Raw genomic sequence first — 16197 nt, forward strand, 5'->3', positions numbered from 1 at the left:
TAAAATGGAGAGTTGGGGGGATAGTGGGATCTGGCAACACCATTTTTTAAATACAACATCAATAAAAAGCACAAGGACTAAAAATATAAAATACTCTGACTCTAGGAAAACATGAAATGGCTGGGCTCCCCCCCCCCCGTCTACTCAGATTGGCAATGGCTCTCCAGTGTAATGTTCCCCTTTGTCTGTGGATCCCCAGGTTAGACTGCTCATTCAGGCACCCATTCTCAGGTCCATTCAGCAGAGACAAGCTGACTCAAAACATCAGCCATTTCTTTGCAAGCAGACAACTTCAGCTGACATAAAAACACTGGAAACTGAAACTCCACTCCATTGAAATAAATTGCTGCTCAAAAAAAGTTGCAAAGAAAATGCAGAATGGATTTTCCATTAAGGTTTCTGGGCCCAGATAGACTGCTCTGAGACTGGAATGACAGCCCCCAGAGTGGAATTCCATTCCCAGAATGCAGCTGCTACTCCCAGGGACCATCATTCCACTGTGGGGGCTGTCATTCCAGTCCCAGAGTAGTCTATCGAGGCCCAGAGACCTTAAAGGAAAATCCATTCTGCATTGTCTTTGCACCTTGTTTTGTGCTTTGGCCCAGAGGAGCTCCCTGCTGGAGGAGAAAGGAGCTAAGACAAGGCCCAGCCAGCTGGGAAGTTCAGCAGCCCCAATCTCCGCTGAAGGGTTGAGGGGAGGGGAGAGCCACAGGCCTGATTGAAGACCTGGGCGGGCCGCAGGTTTGACACCGGAGGTCTAGAGGTTTAATTTATAAATAAATAAATACATTCCCCTCAGTAGACTTTGTTTCTCATCATGTTTAATCGTTTTTTCTTTAACAGCCGTTTCTAATGATTTTCCGGAAATAGATGTTAAGCTACCAGGCCTGCAATTTCCTGGATTGCTTCTGGACCACTTTTTAAAAATTGGGGTGATAATTGCTGTTCTTCAGTCATCCGGCATTAAGGCCAATTTCATATTTGAGTTCTTGAAGAACCCTTAGGTGTATGCCATCTGGACCTGTGAAGTTATAGGTTTTCAGTTTGTCCAAGAGCCCATATCTTATCAGTTCAATTTAACTCAGTTCTTTGGACACACTTCTCAAATACAAAGATTTTGATGTGGGTATGCCCTACATTTTTCATAATGAAAATGGATGCAAAGAATTTATTTAGCTTCTCTGCCATCTCACCATCTTCTTTAAGCAAACCATTTATTCCTTTGTCATTCAAAGGCCCAACCACCTTCATAGCTAGTGTCCTGCTCCTTGATGTACTTGAAGAAATGCTTATTGTTTTTCTCAATGTTTTTGGTCGCCATCTCCTCGGGTTCTCTTTTTGCTTGCTTATTGTCAATTTAACATTTGTTTTGTCAGAATTAATATAACTTTTTATTCACCTTGATCAGGGAAACCTTCCACTTTTTAAAAGAAGCCATCTTGCCTTTTATGGCTTTCCTGATGTGAGTTGTTAACCATGCAGGTATCCTTTTAAACTTGTTGGTACCCTTCCTGATTTGAAGTAAACATTCTATGTAGGCCTCATAGTAGTAAATAGTTTGCAGGCACCCTGAGGGTATTTGACAAACTTAATTTTCTGTTTAACTTTCTTCTGACTAGTCCCCTCATTTTAGCAACATTCCCTCTTTTGAAATCAAAAGTGATTGTTTTAGACTTTGGGGGTGAATTTCTGTTGACACGATAGGATTATGGTCACTATTCCCAATCAGTGCAACATTCACATCTTGCACTACATTTCAAACTCCACTCAAAATCAAGTCCAGAGCTACCCCTCTAGTTAGTTCTATGACCAATCGTGTCACGAGCACCCCCTGCAGTTCAGGAGCACATTCCTCAGATGATGACCTGGAGGAGCCAAAGACCATTCTGAGGTAAGACCAGGAGGCTCTTCCAGACCCAGAGCCCCTGGATCCTGAGGCCTCAGTCAAAGGACCTACACTGAAAACGTACCTTGTAGGGCCAGGTCCTGGACTACCAGTCTCCCAAGTTCTTCCCCTACCCAGCAAGAGCAAAAGAGATAGTGGGCCTGTGAGGAAGCAATTCAGCGACAGAGAAGTACCAGCTTGGTAGTCCAGCTACTGATCCAAATCACTGCCAAAGTGCACATAATGCTTTGCAGGATCAGGGTTCAATCAAGCCCTGGCCAGATGAAACCCTTCAAGATACTGAAGCCCTGGACTAAGCAGGGAGCCTTGCTGGTTCAAGTAGTTTGTATGGTTAGCTTCCTTCCATGCTACCTGTGAGACTGGACCTAGCACCCAGCTTCTGAATCTACTTGAAGCCCTTGCTGTCAGAGTTAGAACAAACTGTTGCAGTGCATAGTCATTTATGATGTCTAAGAACCTCTTTTCAGTATGGTTCGAGCATGTATTTGTCCAGTGAGTGCTAGGGTAGCTGAAGTCACCCAGTATTACAACATTCTCCCCTTTAGTTACCACTCTTATTTTCCCTTCCATTTCAAGTTCAGCCTCCTGGTTATGGTCAGGGAAGTCAGAGTATACTACTTTTAAGTAACCCTTAGGGCCCACAGTGATTCCTTGGGAGAATTTCTTCCCATAATGTTTTTTAAAAATAACTATTAATTATTAAGTTCACAAAAAAGAGCAATCCAAAAGTAAAACTATTTAACATTATCAACCAGTAGGTACTCCCAGAAAACCTAGGCTAAACCTAAATTTTTGTACAATTTTTATACACCCACGTAACAATGCATATTGACACATGTTTGCAGTAACCTTACAATTTTAACCAGATTCTATAATCATTTCTACATGGAAAAACTTCATTGTGTCTCAGAAACCCAACTGGCTTCCAGATTTAATCATAATCACAGGGTGAAAAAGACAACTAGGAACCAACTTAGAAAGAATTGTTTATTATCTTCCCCATGATTTAAACATCCCAAAGTCTGTCAAACCAGACATCTCTGGAAGGCCCATTTGGGTTTTTCCAATTGGCTGCAATCACCTGTTTTGCAGGTGCAATCAGTATTGAGACCAAGGAATGTTGACTCTTTTCCATTGAATAATCCAGCCATAAGTCAAAAATAAAAAGGTCTGGAGACACAGTGAGAGAAAATTGAAGCTTTAAAGGAACCATAGATGATTTGTTAGAAGGGAAGCTCTGTATTTTCTGCCATTCTTCAGGAGTTAAAGTCCATTTTAATTCTTTCTCCCAAACCTTAGTATAAGTAAGGGGGCTTGTTGTTTATTGTATCTTGGTAAAAAAGGTAAAGGTTCCCTTGCTCGAAAGCCAGTCGAATCCAACTCTAGGGTTGCGGTGCTCATCTCCGTTTCAAAGCCGAAGAGCCAGCGCTGTCCGAAGACATTTCCATGGTTGTGTGGCCGGCATGACTAAACACCAAGGCGCACGGAACGCTGTTACCTTCCCACTGAAGCGGTACCTATTTATCTACTTGCAATTTCTTGCTGTCAAACTGCTAGGTTGGCAGGAATTGTATCTTGGACGTTCTTACAAATTTTAGACAGTAGATCTTTGGTTTCTTCCTGTGTTTCTGAGAATTTCTTCAAAACCTGTTAACAGCCAACGAAGATGACCATCTTTTTTTAACTACATTATTAAATTTTGGATTTGAGAATACTGAAACCAGTTAATTTGATGACCTAATTTGTCATCTACCATATTTTTAGAAATAATACTGCCATTCAGTATCCAGGCACGAGGCCTATTCAACTCTTCTCTTTATGCTTCACTTTCTGATCATGCTGTCCTGAAGTGCCTCCCATGTTTTTAACAGGAACTTTTAAAAGCCTCCATTTTCAGAGTGGCTTTAGCCATTATAAGCAAGCTTCACCAGCTGCCCGTTCAGCCTCTTCCATATTTGGCTGGCAATGTTTGTTGATAGCACTGCAGTGTAGAAATGGTGTGTAGGCAAAAATACAAGATGTATAAGTTTCTTACACACATTTTTTCAAGTGTTGCACAGAAGCATTGCCTGCTACCTATAAGTGAGGCCAACAAAATTTTATTCAAGGTATGAGCTTTCGTGTGCACACACATTTTTTCAAATAACATTGGAAGGAAGGTAAGGTTCAAACTTAGACAGGGGCTGAACAGCAAATTTATTTATTTACTTACTTATTTTGTTAGACTTATATCCCACCCTCCCCACAGTGTAGGCTCAGGGTGGGTACCAATGTATTTATCTACAATAATGCAGATTTGTAGTTAAAACCATTCATAATTTACAGTTACGATTTGCAATTAAAGTAGATTTACAATAAAACAAATAAGACACATTATAACAATCCATTTAAAATCAATCAGATCACCATAGACTAAAACAATAATGTCCCTGATAATATTGTGGCCCCACCTGGCTTCTGGGAACTGCAGTCACTGGACGGGAGGCCAGATCAAATGGATGCCCGCTGCCTCAACTTAATTCCTGGAGGAAGAGCTCTGTTTTGCTGGCCCTGTGGAACTCATTCCACCAGGCAAGGGCCAGGACTGAAAAAGCCTTGGCCCTAGTTGAGGCAAGTCGGACATCCCTAGGGCCAGGGACTACCAGGAGGTGTTGGTTCGTAGAACATAATCTTCTACCGGGCTCACCTTCCTTCCAATGTATTTGAAAAAGTGTGCATGCACACAAAAAGCTCATACCTTTAATAAAACTTTGTTGGTCTTAAAGGTGCCCCTGGACTCTAAATTTATTCTACTGCTTCAGACCAACATGGCTGACCACCTGGATCTATAAGTGAGGCTTTGTGGATAGCTAATTATACTTGTGTGTGATGTCCAAAGCCGCTCCATTATGGAACCAATGGGTGGGTGCAGAAACACTGTATTGTACTTTGGCTTTGTCCAAAATTCTTATTATTACTATATCTCACAGGTAAGAATCTTTACTAATCTTTCTTTGTTTCTAGATATCCCATGCTGTCCCGTCCCCTACAGAGGCTGGGCAGAGATTGGATTGCCCATTGGAATCTGGCTCAAAGAGTGTTCCAGAATGGGCCAACATATAAGTGCGCGAAGTGGACTGAGTACTGTTCTTGGGTTTGGTGTTCACACTTGAACCTTCAGGATTTCCCTGTAACCTGGAACAGAAAGCCTCACAATCACATACAAAACTGTTCCATTCATCTCTGCCCTGCTAATATGAAATCTGAAGGCGATGAGCCCACACCAAAACGAAGGAAATGTAGCGGGGACCAGGAGATTAGCTGCAGTCCTAATGAACAATTGAGTACCTCTTTTCCAAATGAAACTTCACTGTTTCATAATGAACCTCAACATGAAGAAGAAAGCCTTCCAAAACCAAGAGGTAATGTGATGTTTTTACTGTCTTGGTAAATTCTTTATAATATTAAAAAGAATATGTGTTACTGTCCAGGGTATAAAGAGCCAGTGTGAGAAGAAAAGAAGAGGAGAATGGATTTATACCCTGCCCTTCACTTGGAGTCTCAGAGCGGCTTACAAACTCATTTCCCTTCCCCTCCCCCCAACAGACACCCTGTGAGGTGGGTGGGGCTGAGAGAACTTCCGACACAAACTGCTCTTTTTCAAGGACAGCTGTGCCAGAGCTTGTGACTGACCCAAGGTCACATCAGCAGGTGCAAGTGGAGGAGTGGGGAATCAAACCCGGTTCTCCCAGATTAGAGTCCACACACTTAACCACTGCACCAAACTGGAAGTAGTACAGTCAATGTAGAGCTGTAGGTAGGCTTGCCATTTGCCCACTTCGGGCGGGCAAGCTCCCAGTGGATGGGCCCTCCTACCCACCCTTATTCATTTCAGCCGGCGGGAAAACTGTGGGGGACAGAAATGATGTCATGCAATGTGTCAGGGTTTTTTTACAAGTTTCACCATAGAGTTTTGAAAGAAATCCTGGTCAGCTACTATTCTTTATTTTTAAAAATTGGGAAGATCCATTTCACTTGCCTCCTTACATCACATCTGGTTTGGACTTCAGTGTGTGTGCCTGCCTGAACTGAATTCACCACAGACCAGTAGTACACACTGTGTAGCATGTGAAGAGCCATACTTGCAATGACCATCAACAAAAGAGCCACATTTACTTCCATGCCTGGCACGAGGCCAAGTGCATTCAGTGGAGAATGGGGATGTAAACTTTCATATATATGGTTCTGCCCGCCAAATAATTTTCCACTACAGAGAATCCTGGTAATTGCAGTCATGTGTACAGATACTCCAGTGTTCTCCTGCTTTGTAGGCACCAAGCAGCCCTCCTTTCAGTGTTGAAGCAGAAGTCCTCTGGGAAGTGATGGGACAGGGTCTACTCTGGCAACATTTCCATGAGGCTACCTTATCTGTAAACTTACCAGGTTGGCTTTGGACAGACATTTCCTCTTCCTTCCTCATATTTCTTAAAGGCAACACTTCATTGTAGCTTTGTAATTTTAGCTCAGCTCCTGAACTTCCTGGTCTGATTCTCATCTCTGCAATGAATTGCCTGCATTTGCATCGTAAATATGCTTTACATCATAAAATATGATTTACATACATGAGCTGGCTCTGCTGGGAGGGCGGGGTAAAAATCTAATAAATAAATAAATTTACATCAAATGTTGATCCAATATAATAGTGAAACACATAGTATATATGTGAACCCAAAGAAATTAACTGTGTGTGGTGTCAATACTAATTTCAAAAATCAATAAATAACAACAAATAATTCATTTATAGACAAATAAACAATGTATACAATTTCCAAATCCTAAGCAACGTTTTGGGGGATTTGGATCTCAGGATTGGTGTTCTGGTGGACATTATAGTACGTGTACAGTCCAGGACAGTTCTACCTTAGAAGGAGCAGATGGCACAATTTGGGATAATAGACAGGAGCATTGCAAAACTCCAAATGCTTGTACCTTTAGTTGGGTACCCATGCTTTGTGAACCTGATTTTATCAGTATCAAGATTATTTATCAATGGTAGATTGTTAGAATATGTATGTTTATTTATTATGTTATTTTCATATTCATTGCTTAAGGTCCTTTTTTCTCAGCATTTTTATGCAGGCCATCCATTTTCTTAGTGAGCTCTTAAATAAGAGAAAATAATTATCTGAACAGAACCTAAGCTCTCAAGTCAAAAGTATTAATGCCAACATTTTTTTTTTCTTTCTGACAACTGTTTCAGCAGGGGTGATCAAAAGATCCTGGGAATATTTTTGTCAGCAGAGTAAAAAAATGAAGATCCTTGAAGAGGATAAGCAGATCAGCCAGGACAATAAAGACCTGCAGGAAAAGTTTGATTTTACTGTGATGTCATACAACATCCTTTCCCAGGATTTGTTAGAAGACAACTCCCACCTGTATAAACACTGCAGACACCAAATACTATCTTGGAACTATCGGTTTCCCAACGTTCTCTCAGACATCAAACAGCTGGATGCAGATGTAAGTGGAAAGCTGCCCCACAGCTTTCACTAAGAAAGCAATTTATGCTTAGCAGGGGGTCTTCATTACAGAACGTAAGCAGTTACAGCTCTATTTCACATGATATTTTCAGGTGTACACCATACCGTGCAAACTGTGAATGCGATAAGCACACTTTTGGCAATAACCTATTGTATCATCATTCTTTCTAATAGCAAACAATCCAATGTCTATTAGAAGGACATGGAATAAGCCCAAGCTGAGTGTCAGTAGTTCTCTCTCACTGGTCTGTGGGCCTTAGAAGTGCTGCTGTGTGGTTGATAAGTACATTTTTCCTCTTCAGGTACTTTGTTTACAAGAGGTCCAAGAAGACCAGTATGGGAAGGAAATCAAGCCCAGTTTGGAAGCCTTAGGTATGTTATTTAAAAACATAAGTTACTCATTATAAGTAAATTGCAATCAGAGTGTGATAGAGGAAGCATATTTTAAGGTCTCTAAATGAGCTCAGATTCCAAGGGGGGGGGAATCATATCCTGTAGTATTAACAAATCTACTGTGGCACAGGTTTTTGGTCTTCTTTTATTTCAATAGTGTTTGTGTTTGCAGCCCTCTGTCTGTGCACTAGCATCCTGTCTCACTTAGACTTTGGAAAATGTATCTGAGTATGGTTCCTAATCAGAGCTAAACTGAGTAGGGTTCCTAATTAGAACTAAACTGAATAGGGTTCCTAATCAGACTAATTTAGACTAACAGCCACTTCTTCCTGTGTGTTGCTATGGATGTCAGAGTACCCAAAAAAGGGCCTTGGTGTGAATGGGGTACGTTATTTAAATTAAAAGGTTACTAGACACATGTCGTGGAGGGGAAGTCTATCAGTGGCTATAGCTCTAATGGTTAAATGAAAACTCCACACTTGAAGGCTTCTGATTGCCAGTTGCTGAAGAGCAGCAGCTGACAAAGGTGGCTGCCTTCATGACCGGTTGTTGAGCTTCCCAGAGTCATTTGTTGGACACTACAGGAAACAGGATACTGGTCTGATCTGGCAGGGTTGTTCTTGTGTTCTCAGCATGGTGTGCTTCTCTTTGTTTTAGCAGCATAGAGTTTCTCCCTTTTCCTGCCAGACCACCCAAGGTGTGAAGTGGCCAGTAGCCTGTTTCTGTCAAAGTCATGGCTCTAGACACTTAGAAGAGCTGCATTTGAATAACCTTCGTGTTACTCCCTGTAATTATCTACCTTACTGTAGTCTTGTTGGCTGAAGGATCAGCTTGCTATCCAGTCTTAACTAAGTTCAAGTAGATGTGGATCTGTTTGAGAGGGTGTCAGATGTTAAAAGTACGTGGGAAGGTGTTTGCCAAGATAACTCTGTCATGTTGCTTGTGGGTGCTCTTTATTCTCTGGAAGATGACTCTCCTGCCATTTTGAACCATGCTGTGAAGACTAAATCTCAAGAAAGTTTTTGAAGGATGCCCCAACATCTTAGACAGTAAAGGAGAATATTTGTCATCTTGTGTAGATTTTATGTCCATGCTTTGTAAATTCTGTTTTTTTTCTTTTTCAATTAAATACTTTTATTTATTTTATTTATTTATTCATTCCACTTTTACCCCGCCCTCCCCGCAAGCGGGCTCAGTTTTAAAAGTTTTAAAAACTTTTGATTAAAATGTAGTGCCTAGGATTTTCATAATATTCTGATTGCTTATATCCATTCTTTGGCCATTTGTTCCAGCTGTCTTCCCCACTCATACCAGCTTGCTTGGGGGCTTATTTGGGGGGGGGGGGAAGGAGACTTTTAAAAAGGTGCTCTGGTCACCTCAAGAACGAGATAAAGATGTTCTGGATTCCTGAAATACCAGGTGGTGGTAGTTTATGGTTTTTATCGGTCTTGGAATCAGGAAGAGTTGGATTTTGGAAGCACAGGCATTTAAACTGAACTTACATTGCACTTTCTCAACGTTCAAGTGCTGCACGCATCATATTTGGTAGAAAATAATAGTTTTAATATTACTCCTGATTCTGTTGCAAAATTAGTAGAAATCATTGACAACCTTCTTATTAACAAGATCTCTTTAAGAGACAACTGTTTAACTCTGAGATATCTGAAAATTGCAAGGGGTTTTGTGATTCCTCTTTAGCAATCAGTGACTCGTGCGATGAGTGCTGCAGATGGAGAGGCTCAGCAGTTCTTGAAACCAGTCAGACTGAATCTTGAAATCCTCTTATACAGGCTACCATTGCGAATACAAGATGAGGACAGGAAGGAAACCTGATGGCTGTGCTATTTGCTTCAAGACCTCCAAGTTTAGCCTGCTCTCCTCAAATCCAGTGGAATTCTTCCGCCGCAATATCCCACTGTTGGACCGAGATAATGTGGGGTTGGTTGTGCTCCTGCAGCCTCGGTTTCACTGTAAAGTCACTACAGCTATATGTGTGGCCAACACTCATCTGCTATACAACCCAAGACGAGGGGACATTAAGCTAACCCAACTAGCAATGCTGCTGGCTGAAATTACCAATGTGGCCATTCGAGAAGATGGACGTTTCTGTCCCCTTGTCCTCTGTGGTGACTTTAACTCTGTCCCTTACTCTCCGCTGTACAATTTCTTAAGGGAAGGAAAACTGAATTATGATGGACTCCCTATAGGGAAAGTAGGTATCGATTTGCTAAGGAACTGATGTTGGTTGAGTACATATAATATTGAACTGGGTGCTGCCCATCCCATTACTAATAATGTTATGAAGCTTCCTTGAGAACTGTGCTTTTCCTGCTGTAGTGTGATGCTTGGTCCAAAGCTGCAGGGGTGCAATCAGGGCTTTTTTTTGTAGAAAAAGCCCAGCAGGAACTCATTAGCATAATAGGCCACTCCCAACAGAAGAAACTCATTAGCCTATTAAGCCACACCCCTGACATCACAGCTCATTAGCATATTAGACCACACCCCCATGCTACCACACTCATCCTTTGCTTCTTATTCTGTTTACTCTGTTTGTTGTCAAAACCCTGGGCTTTTTTTGTAGCAGGAACTTCTTTGCATGTTAGACCACACACCCCTAATGTAGCCAATCCTAATGAGTTTCTGCTGTTAGGTGTGGCCTATTATGCTAATGAATGCCTGCTGGGCGTGGCCAACTCAGGAGCCAGCCGGAACTCCGTTCCTGTGCGTTCCTGCCCAAAAATAGACCTGGGTGCAATTAAGTATCAGTAGTTCATGGAGACTTGGGCTTCCTTGGAAGCTTATTGTCACTTTCTCAATAAGATCAGTAATGGCAGACATGTTTCTGGGAAGTCAGCTGGCCACCTCTGTTAATTTTCTCCTGCAACATGCAGTTGTTGCCCGGTGTGCTCTAGGGATGCTTTGTGGGTCTTAGAACATGTCCTCAGATCTGTGGCAGATGCTCAAGAGTTCTAGAGTAGGGGATACACAAAATATTCCCCAAAACTAGAAAGATTGGAAAGCGCTGATGTAGTGGATAGAATTTTGAACGGATCAGAGACACCTGGGTTTAAATTTCCACCCAGAGATATGAAGCTCTCTGGGTGACTTTGGTCCAATCCACTGTCTCGTGGCCTAATCTACTTTGAAGAGTAGTTGTGAATATAATATAGTATAACCTAATGTAGGCAATTTATTGGAGGAAAAGCATGATAACAAACGTGCAAATAAATATAATTAAATTCAAGAAGTAGATATATACTTAAAGGGTATGCTAATCTGTATCAACAAAAAAAAATTGCCATGGCAGCCATAGACTGATGTTACTGTGACATGGCCTTTCAGAACAGCTGCTCATTTCCTTATGTATATAGTCAACTAAGAAGATGGGGGAAACAGTCTGGTTAAGGTACACTAGGAGGATCACAAAGGATACATCAATGCTTCAGGCTAAAACAGGTTTAAAAGGTGTTTCTCTGCTCAGGGTAGCGTATGACAGTGAGGGACTTAGAGACTGTTAACATTCTCACAAAACTCCAATTCCCATAGTTCTTTGGAAAGGCATTACATCTAATTTGTACAGAACTAATATGTGTTTGTAGTACAGAGAGGCTCTAAGGGAAACAGGCTAGAAAAAGACTGATTGCTGAATGTGATAAATATTAATATATTGTCTAAAAATATGCTGAAGAAATTATGTCACAAGGTGAAAGGTGATAACTTTTTAATACTGAAATGTATTGTGTATTTTGCACTTAAGAAACTTTTGCCTACTTTGTCAAAGAATACTAAAGAGTAGTTATAGAATAGGAGTCTATTCTTTCTCTCTCTTTTTTGTGTATGAAAAAACTGGTTATGGTGGAAACCAGGGGAGAGGAATAAACATGACAAACTTCAGCATAGTGGAAATAAACAGCTGGATCCCTGAATGATCTGTATTGGAATGAATATTCACAAGTGATCTGGAGCCAAGAATGAGCTTTGAGATAGCCAAGTGGTAGATTACACCAGGTTGTTGGAGATGATGATGTGTCATACTGGCTGTGAGGAGCTCCAAAATAGTTTCTCCAACTAATTTATTAAAACATTTATATCCCACCTTTCCTTGTGGTTCAAGGTGGCTTGCCAGAATTTGCATGACTGAACCCAAGTTGCTTCTAAGTAGCCTGAGTTTAAGATAAGGTAGCAATGAATATTGAATCCCTTCTTGCATTTCTTGGTGGTTGTTGTTTGTTTAAGGTGTCTGGACAGGAACAGTCTCCCAGGGGTAAAAGGATACTCTCTATTCCCATTTGGCCTCAAAGTCTTGGCATCTCTCAGGACTGCATGTATGAGGAGCAGCAGAAGCAACTAGAAAAAGAAAGAGGTAAATTCCAGTACAAATAAACTGTTTCCTTCTCTGACAATATTGTTCACACACCCCAAAATATTTACTATATAAGTCCCCGAGCCCCAGGCACATGAACATATTGGTGGTCGGTGTTTTCTTAGGGGCCTGACATAAATTTACATAGCCAACTGAGGTTCTGGTTTCCTTCCATTCAATTGCATATCAGTTCATGGGCATGTTTTGTGCTCAATGAATAAGACACAGACATATCATTCCACGTGCTCCTTTTTGTAGTTGCTGCCCATATTCTTCAAGAGGGAAAAATAAGAAATTAATTAGGATGTACTCCACCATGACCCCAGCCTGGAGCATGTCCACTCAGCTCAAAACTGGGTGTGCTTCAAATGTCTCTTGAAAAGACATCAGGACTTCCATTTATTGACAGCAGACTATATAAACCACTCCTTTATAATGCTGTCAATTCTTGTTATACTGGCTAATAGTGACCAACATTCATTTAGAGCACTGACCATTTTTTTAAAAATGCAGTTACTGTTCAAATTTGATACTTTGTAGGGATTATTTACTAGAAATGAATGTGCTCAGTTAGTATGTTCTCTTCCAGTTTCTCCATTCCAAGAAACAGGAAAATAACTTCTATAATTTTTGTCTGCATGTGGGCTTTCAGCCTCATCTTTTTTTTTTATGGAGTCGTTTCTTTTAACATTTGTTGTCACATTTGCTTCCTCGTTTTCTAGAGAGAGGAGAGGCTAAAGAAAACACATTGGAGGCTTCAGAGGAGATCGTAATGGTATCACAAAGGTACATTTTGGAATTTGGTTGATTGAAGCCACAAGCAAGTTGACCGTCAAGCAACCCTTTGTGTTGTGTTGGACTTGTTTAAATGAGGAACTACATATTCTTCTTGTAGCTAAATGCTAGGCTTGCCAAATCGACTTACCTCTGCCGGCGGGGGACTTTGTGCTGGCTCCAGGGACATGCGTGCCGCATGCACGTCACAGGGAAGTGACGTCATGACGCTGGGGAACATAGAGTTTTCCCCTCAAATGGCTGTGCCCCGCCCCCCAGTGTGCCTGGCGTCATGACGTCACTTTCTTGTGACGTGCACGCGGGGGTGGGGTTTTCCCCGGGGCCCGATTCCGCGGGGGCAGAAATCGGACCTCCAAAGCGGGGGGAAATCTGCCCCCGGGGGGATTTGGCAGCCCTACTAAATGCCATCATTTATTTTAATTTTGGCTTGTAGCAACCTAGGTGGAATGCTTGTTGTCTAATATAACTCACATGAAAAGAGAGAGAATTGGTTAAACTACAGCCCAAGATTACATACTATCTCTCTTGAATTGTGATACATGGCCTGTGACTTTATATTAAAAGCAGGGGGTAGCACATGATATATAGTTGAACCAGAAAGACTTTTGATATTGCCCAAATCTGTAATAACTTTGAAAATCACTCTGGTGCATATTATAGAAATATTACATCTGAACTGGTGATCTGTCCAACTTTGCTAGTTATTATTCCAGCTGGATCCTTCAAATCTCAAGTAATTATCTTTTTAGCAGCTTGATTTGAATCAAGACTGGATATAAATATGTAAAATATGTGGTGTCATCCTAAGAAAATCCTTATGGCTAACTATTCCAAAATAATTTTTTTCCCTGTGGGAATGCACTTCCTCTGATGTTGGAATCAGCCTGTAGCCTGCATTTTCAGAAAGAGCTCAAATGCAATTTTTTAAAAATGCCACAGCATCTTCTGGGCACTTCCTCTGACAAGGAAGTGTATTCACCCAAGAAGCTAGTAAGATGTAACAAATATATAAACTCTCTGCTTGCCAGCATAACTTTAAATGTTCAAAAAATTATATTCCATTATCAAAATCTATATGCAACCATTAATCTATATGCAACCATTAATGATTTCACAATGTACCAAGAACTACTTAAAACCAGGTATAGCCAAGAAGGTGGATGATCCAAGCAAAGTGAGGGCAACCTGAGATAAATGCAAGCCAGTCTGGAGATGCTTTACTGAAGGCAAGAGAACAAGTAAAGCACTTCTTATGAATGACTTTAAAAGATTACGGGGGTGCGGTTGGAACTGAAAGAGCTGCGAGCAGCCCTCTGTTTGTGGAAAAGATCTTTACTACTTCCTGTTTTCTGCAGCCTGCTGCAGCATCCAAAAAGGTGTTCCTGAAGTGTCAGGGGGATCCCCAGGAGCAGAATAGGATGTGACACAAGGTGCTGCAGCCAAGTGAGAGATCTGTAACCCCTCCTCTCCTCCCCCCCTTTAACTAGCAAAGTGCCTTCTGCTCCCACCAGGGTACTTTCGGATCAAAAATGGGAAGGACAGGCCTGGTAACAAAATGGAAACTCAGTGTTTGGGGGCCATGTATCAGAAGCTGAAGGAAAGCCCTGTAAGCCGCCCTGAGCCCTATGGGGGAGGGCGGGGTATAAATTTGAATAATAAATAAATAAACAAACAAACAAACAGCGGAAAAAGCTGCTGCCTTCACACACACAAGCCACTGACCTAAGTATACTCTATTTTCACTTTGGACAGAATACTTAGGAAGGTCAGTTGTGGCCTGAGAGAAGTCTCTTGGACATCCTTCATCTGAGTTAAGGAGGCCCACTATGAGTGTCTTGTTTGGTGTTCCCCAAAGCCTGAAAGTGGTAATGCCAGTCCAAGTAGATCCCCAAGTCATGAAACCATCCCCTAATCATCAGCTGGAAGCATATGAGGGGTTTTTTTCCTACTAGGATTGATGAACTCTTCATCACAGCTGGTTCTGAATGCAGAAACTATGTTTCCTGGCATGGGCTTTGGATCCAGGATCACCTTGGTCATGATGGTTCAAGTGGGCTTTGGAGCTTTCCACCATAACTATTTTCATATTGCCTCTACAGCCATGTGACCTTAATAATTGGTATACATTTTGATAGTTTTGTCATACAAAAGTTGTTACATATTCCTCATATTCCAGTATTTCTGTTTTGGGTTAAAATTTGGTCACAGAATGTTTTCTGAGATAAACGTGTGGGGAAGAAAAGGTAGTGGAGGAGTAGCCAAGGAAGACTACAGTAAGAATCCTTTTGTTTGTTTTTCAAATAACCTTTACTTTTTATATATTTTGAAGGGACATATGAACCTGCACCAGCCTGCAGAGCTCTCCACTGTAAACATGACCTATCCTGTAATCCTTTCCTGCAACAAACACTCAAAAATACTTTTCCCGCTTAGGTTACCTACAGATTTACACCACAGTTTTCAGTTGTCTTCAGCCTACACTCATTATTTGCCTGATAGTGGACTCCCAGAGGTAACAACTTGCCACTCAAGAGGCGCAGTCACTGTGGATTACATCTTCTATTCTGAAGCAAGGGACAACACATCTGAGCAACTAGGTAAGGAAATCTAGTACAACTACATCCTAACCACATGTACTAAATAGATACCAATATCCAGTCTGCCAGAATCCCTTCAAAGCACCCATGCATAAAGCATACAGCTGCTGTTGGATGCAGCCATATTTTTTATTCCATCATGGGGCACAACAGGAGAAAGACAGGTTGGTTTGGACACTAGTCCTTTCCTATCCTTTACTGCTGACTGAATAAAAAGTTACATCCACACCTAAGCCACTAGTTTTAATAAGGCTACATTCCTAGTAAATCAAGCAACCACTTTGTACGAATAATTTTACATTTGCATCATTCTCTGACAAGTATTCTCAGATCCGTTGTCCTCAATATGATGACTCTCTTCCTTGCACAGTTTGGTTTTAGGGTTGCTAACTGACCACAGCAAAAACACAGGCCTCTTGTGTTCACTAGGGATGGGCACAAACCGGGAGAATGTGGTTCAGCTTGTGGCATGCCTGGTTTGCAAATCATGAACCGTTGCAAACCTTAGCCACCAAACAAACTGGTTCAGTTTGTGATGCAGTAGAGCATGCACACCCCTGGCATGCTAGAAACACCAAATTCACAAGGGATCTCTGGCTGACTTCTACCGGCTTTCCAATTTGG

The 16197-nt window shown here is 41.4% G+C and overlaps 1 protein-coding gene across 3 annotated transcripts in view; it reads left to right on the forward strand.

Moving 5' to 3' along the window:
* Positions 1-16197, forward strand: part of ANGEL2 (angel homolog 2 (Drosophila)) — a 22122-nt gene that overhangs the window by 3296 nt on the left and 2629 nt on the right. The window contains exons 1-8 of one of the 3 annotated variants that reach the window (XM_015427607.1): positions 4796-4807; positions 4910-5307; positions 7146-7405; positions 7728-7797; positions 9609-10030; positions 12055-12181; positions 12904-12967; positions 15410-15573. In XM_015427607.1, the coding sequence (XP_015283093.1) occupies positions 4917-5307; positions 7146-7405; positions 7728-7797; positions 9609-10030; positions 12055-12181; positions 12904-12967; positions 15410-15573 (1498 nt within the window). In that variant the 5' untranslated portion in view covers positions 4796-4807; positions 4910-4916. Of the gene's footprint in view, positions 1-4795; positions 4808-4909; positions 5308-7145; positions 7406-7727; positions 7798-9608; positions 10031-12054; positions 12182-12903; positions 12968-15409; positions 15574-16197 lie in introns of those variants that run through there. The other 2 variants (XM_015427605.1, XM_015427608.1) reach the window with 2 other exon arrangements.

The sequence above is a fragment of the Gekko japonicus genome, unplaced genomic scaffold (assembly GCF_001447785.1).
Source record: "Gekko japonicus isolate JY-2015 unplaced genomic scaffold, Gekko_japonicus_V1.1 scaffold45, whole genome shotgun sequence".
In the NCBI taxonomy this organism is placed as follows: domain Eukaryota; kingdom Metazoa; phylum Chordata; class Lepidosauria; order Squamata; family Gekkonidae; genus Gekko; species Gekko japonicus.